Source organism: Myotis davidii, unplaced genomic scaffold, assembly GCF_000327345.1.
Source record: "Myotis davidii unplaced genomic scaffold, ASM32734v1 scaffold77, whole genome shotgun sequence".
Classification (NCBI taxonomy): domain Eukaryota; kingdom Metazoa; phylum Chordata; class Mammalia; order Chiroptera; family Vespertilionidae; genus Myotis; species Myotis davidii.
This window is the reverse complement of record NW_006289713.1, coordinates 6523487-6526395: the sequence shown is the minus strand read 5'-3', so window position 1 is coordinate 6526395 and position 2909 is coordinate 6523487. Positions and strand designations below refer to the sequence as shown.

Sequence of the window (2909 nt, the reverse complement as noted above, 5' to 3'; positions counted from 1 at the left end):
CTTCCTTAAACAGGGAACCCCCCTGCCCATCCCCCGCGGCAGCGCAGAGCAGGTACAGAGCAGGTACCGGCCCTTCTGCGTCCCAGAGCGCGAGCCCCCAGCCCCTCCACATTCCCATCGTCTCCATCCCGGTCCAGGCTCGTCCCTCCACCTGGACGCACCCCCTCCCTCAGCTTCTAGGGGTTCCCACCTTCTCGGAGCCGGATCCTGGAGCCCCCTCGACCTGACCACCATCCCCCACTTTGTCTTGGCCCAATCCCCATCTTTTCCCAGCCCGAACATCATCCTTCACCCCCCTTCCTTCCCAGGACAGGAGCCCCTGAGCGCCCCAACCCCCTCCTGCTCTCCAGCCTGGGTCCCTGCCTGGGTGGCTACTTTCCTGAGACCACCGGTCTCTTCCTCGCTGGACCCTGAGCCCCTATCAGCCTGCCACTCGCTCTTTGCGAGCAAAGCCCACTCCCCACCTCTGTCTTCGCTTCTCCTTTCCAGAGAGTTGGAACCCACCCCCAGGAGCCCTGTCCGGACCTTTCTGAGCTCCATCACCACCCCCATGCCGCTCTGAGTCCCCTCTGTCCATTCCTCACCCCTCCCCCGATACCCTCCCCCATCCTCTCTGGAACCCAAACTGCCTTCCTCCGGGAAGCCTGCCCCCGCCTCCCACTCCCCAAATGGGAGGGAGATTCTGTAGGGTGGGTGGCAGGGGATGGGGAGGTGGGATGCCAGGCGGAGGTGGAGGGGCTTCCTCCCCACCCGTACCCCAGAGATAGCACCGCAGTGGGGAGTGCATGTCCCAGCCAGGGCCCCTGGCAGGGCGGGCGGGTGTTCTGGGAGGGGTGTGTGTGTGTGCGCGTGTGTGCTTGTGTGTGTGTGTGTGTGTGCTTGTGCACGTGAGCACGAGTGGATTTTCTCTCTCCTTTCCTGGAACCCACAGCTGGCTCTGGGCAGAGAAGGCTGGGCAGGGCGGGGAGGGTGGAGCTTTGCTGGGAGTGCTTGGGGTCCTGGTGCTGGTGCCTCCAAGCACACTCACACATGCACAGCCCGACACACCCCGGACCCTCTCTGGAGACCCTAGCAGAGTTGGCAGCTGAAAGCCCTGGGCCCACCCTGCAGGGAAGCTGAGAGGGGGAGTGCTGGGGGGGGAGGGCAGACCCCTCCCATTCTCTTCTCTAACAGTCCAGGGGGCAGGCTCCAGGGTCCTGGAGTGCTGCCTGCGGGCTCTGAGCCTCCGTGTCCTCATCTGTGAAATGGGGTGATGAGCAGATGGGGGGCTCCGTGCTCGTGCAGACTCTGGAGCCACAGCAGGTGGTCATGTGGTTCAGTAACACCCAGGCCCTCGGCTGGCACCTGAGGGTGGAACCCAGCCTCGGAGCAGGACTGTGGGCCCTGGGCTGAGGCTTTGAGGGGCGCCAGAGAGTGCTCCCCTTCCTGCCCAGGACCCTGGCATCGGGGTTCAGCTAAGGAAGGGGCTGATCTCCTGAGCCGCTGTGCCAGTGTCACAGCCTCGGGTGGATAATGGATGCCGCCCCATTGCCTGCAGGGGCCTCTGTCCTTTATCCCAGGGACGCACCAGAGGTGGGTGGTCCAGGTGCTGGTCCACCCCCTCCTTCCATCAGCAGGGCTACCTGCCCCCGAAATGCCAGGAGGAGGAGTTATCTGGTCTCCAAGCTCAGGCTGGGAGGGGGGGTAGGGCGTGGGCTGGCCCCTCCTCTTTCCTACCTGAGGCGGCAGCTGGTTGCCTGAGCTCCTGTCAACCTGCTTCTATTCGCTCCCCTGCCCGAAAGGCCCTTCCTGCCTGTGGCTGGTCCAGTGGCCAAGCCTGGAGGTTCCTTTAGCAGAGGCCTCTGTTCAGACTTAACCCAGCCTCCCTGGAGCGCCCTGAGGCTGCAGGCCTGTGGCTGTGTCCTCGGGACACAAATTCGGGGTGTGCAACTCAGGGTGCGACAGTGGGTGAAGCCCCATGGACCGGTGGCGCTGGGAGTGCACCCCCACGCATGTGGACAGTGTGAGCCAGAGTGTCCACACGCGTGTGCATGTGTCTGTCAGCGTGGCTGTGGGCAGGCTGGCGGCACAGAGGGAGCGTGGGCGGCTGCTTCCGCCCGGGTGGCTGGGAGGGCATCTGCCTGTAACAGCCCTCCCTCTCCCGCCCTGGATCCCAGCCGGCGGGTCTCCTCCCCGGGGAGGGAGAAAGTGGGGGCTCAGTTTCCCAGGGCACCTGCGGGGGGAGGGGACATCTGTTCCAGCTCAGGAGCTCTCTGCCCAGGGCTGACTCAACCCGTCTCTCTTCCCTGCAGATTTTCCGCCGCGCGGACAAAAATGGTGAGTTTCCCTCCCATGCTGCCCCTGAATGAGGACCTGGCTCTTTCCATCCTGACGCCTCAAGGGAAAGGACCAGGGGGGGAGTGGGCCACCTGAACCTAAAGGTTAAGGGTACAGGTCTCTGAAATCTGAAGGCCAAGTCCTGGTCCTGCTCTGTGCCTCAGTTTCCCCTCTGTACGACGGGACTCCCTAGTTCCTACACAGCGGGGATGCCATGAGGATTCTGTGAGGGGGTGTCTGATGCCAGGGTGTCCTGCCCATGGTAAGTGCTTGGTGTGCTTTAACCCTTACACACGCTGGGCCACGCTCTAAGGAAGCCCCCAGCCTCACCCTCGGCCAGCGGTTCTCAACCTGTGGGTCGCGACCCCTTTGGCGGTCGAACGACCCTTGCACAGGGGTCGCCTAAGACCATCCTGCATATCAGATATTTACATTACAATTCATAACAGTAGCAACATTACAGTTATGAAGTAGCAATGAAAATAATTTTATGGTTGGGTCACAACATGAGGAACTGTATTTAAAGGGCCAGAAGGTTGAGACCCACTGTCCTAGAGGAAGCAAATGGATGCCTCTTGGGTGAGGGGAGCCAC

At 62.5% G+C, this 2909-nt stretch overlaps 1 protein-coding gene across 1 annotated transcript in view; it reads left to right on the top strand.

Annotated features, from left to right (window-relative positions):
- The first annotated feature begins 1497 nt into the window (after nucleotides 1–1497).
- NECAB2 (N-terminal EF-hand calcium binding protein 2) overlaps nucleotides 1498–2909 on the top strand; it is a 33212-nt gene continuing 31800 nt past the window's right edge. Inside the window, exons 1-2 of the mRNA XM_015562989.1 lie at nucleotides 1498–1572; nucleotides 2292–2316. Coding sequence (XP_015418475.1) covers nucleotides 1513–1572; nucleotides 2292–2316 — 85 coding nt within the window. The 5' untranslated portion in view covers nucleotides 1498–1512. The remainder of the gene's footprint in view (nucleotides 1573–2291; nucleotides 2317–2909) is intronic.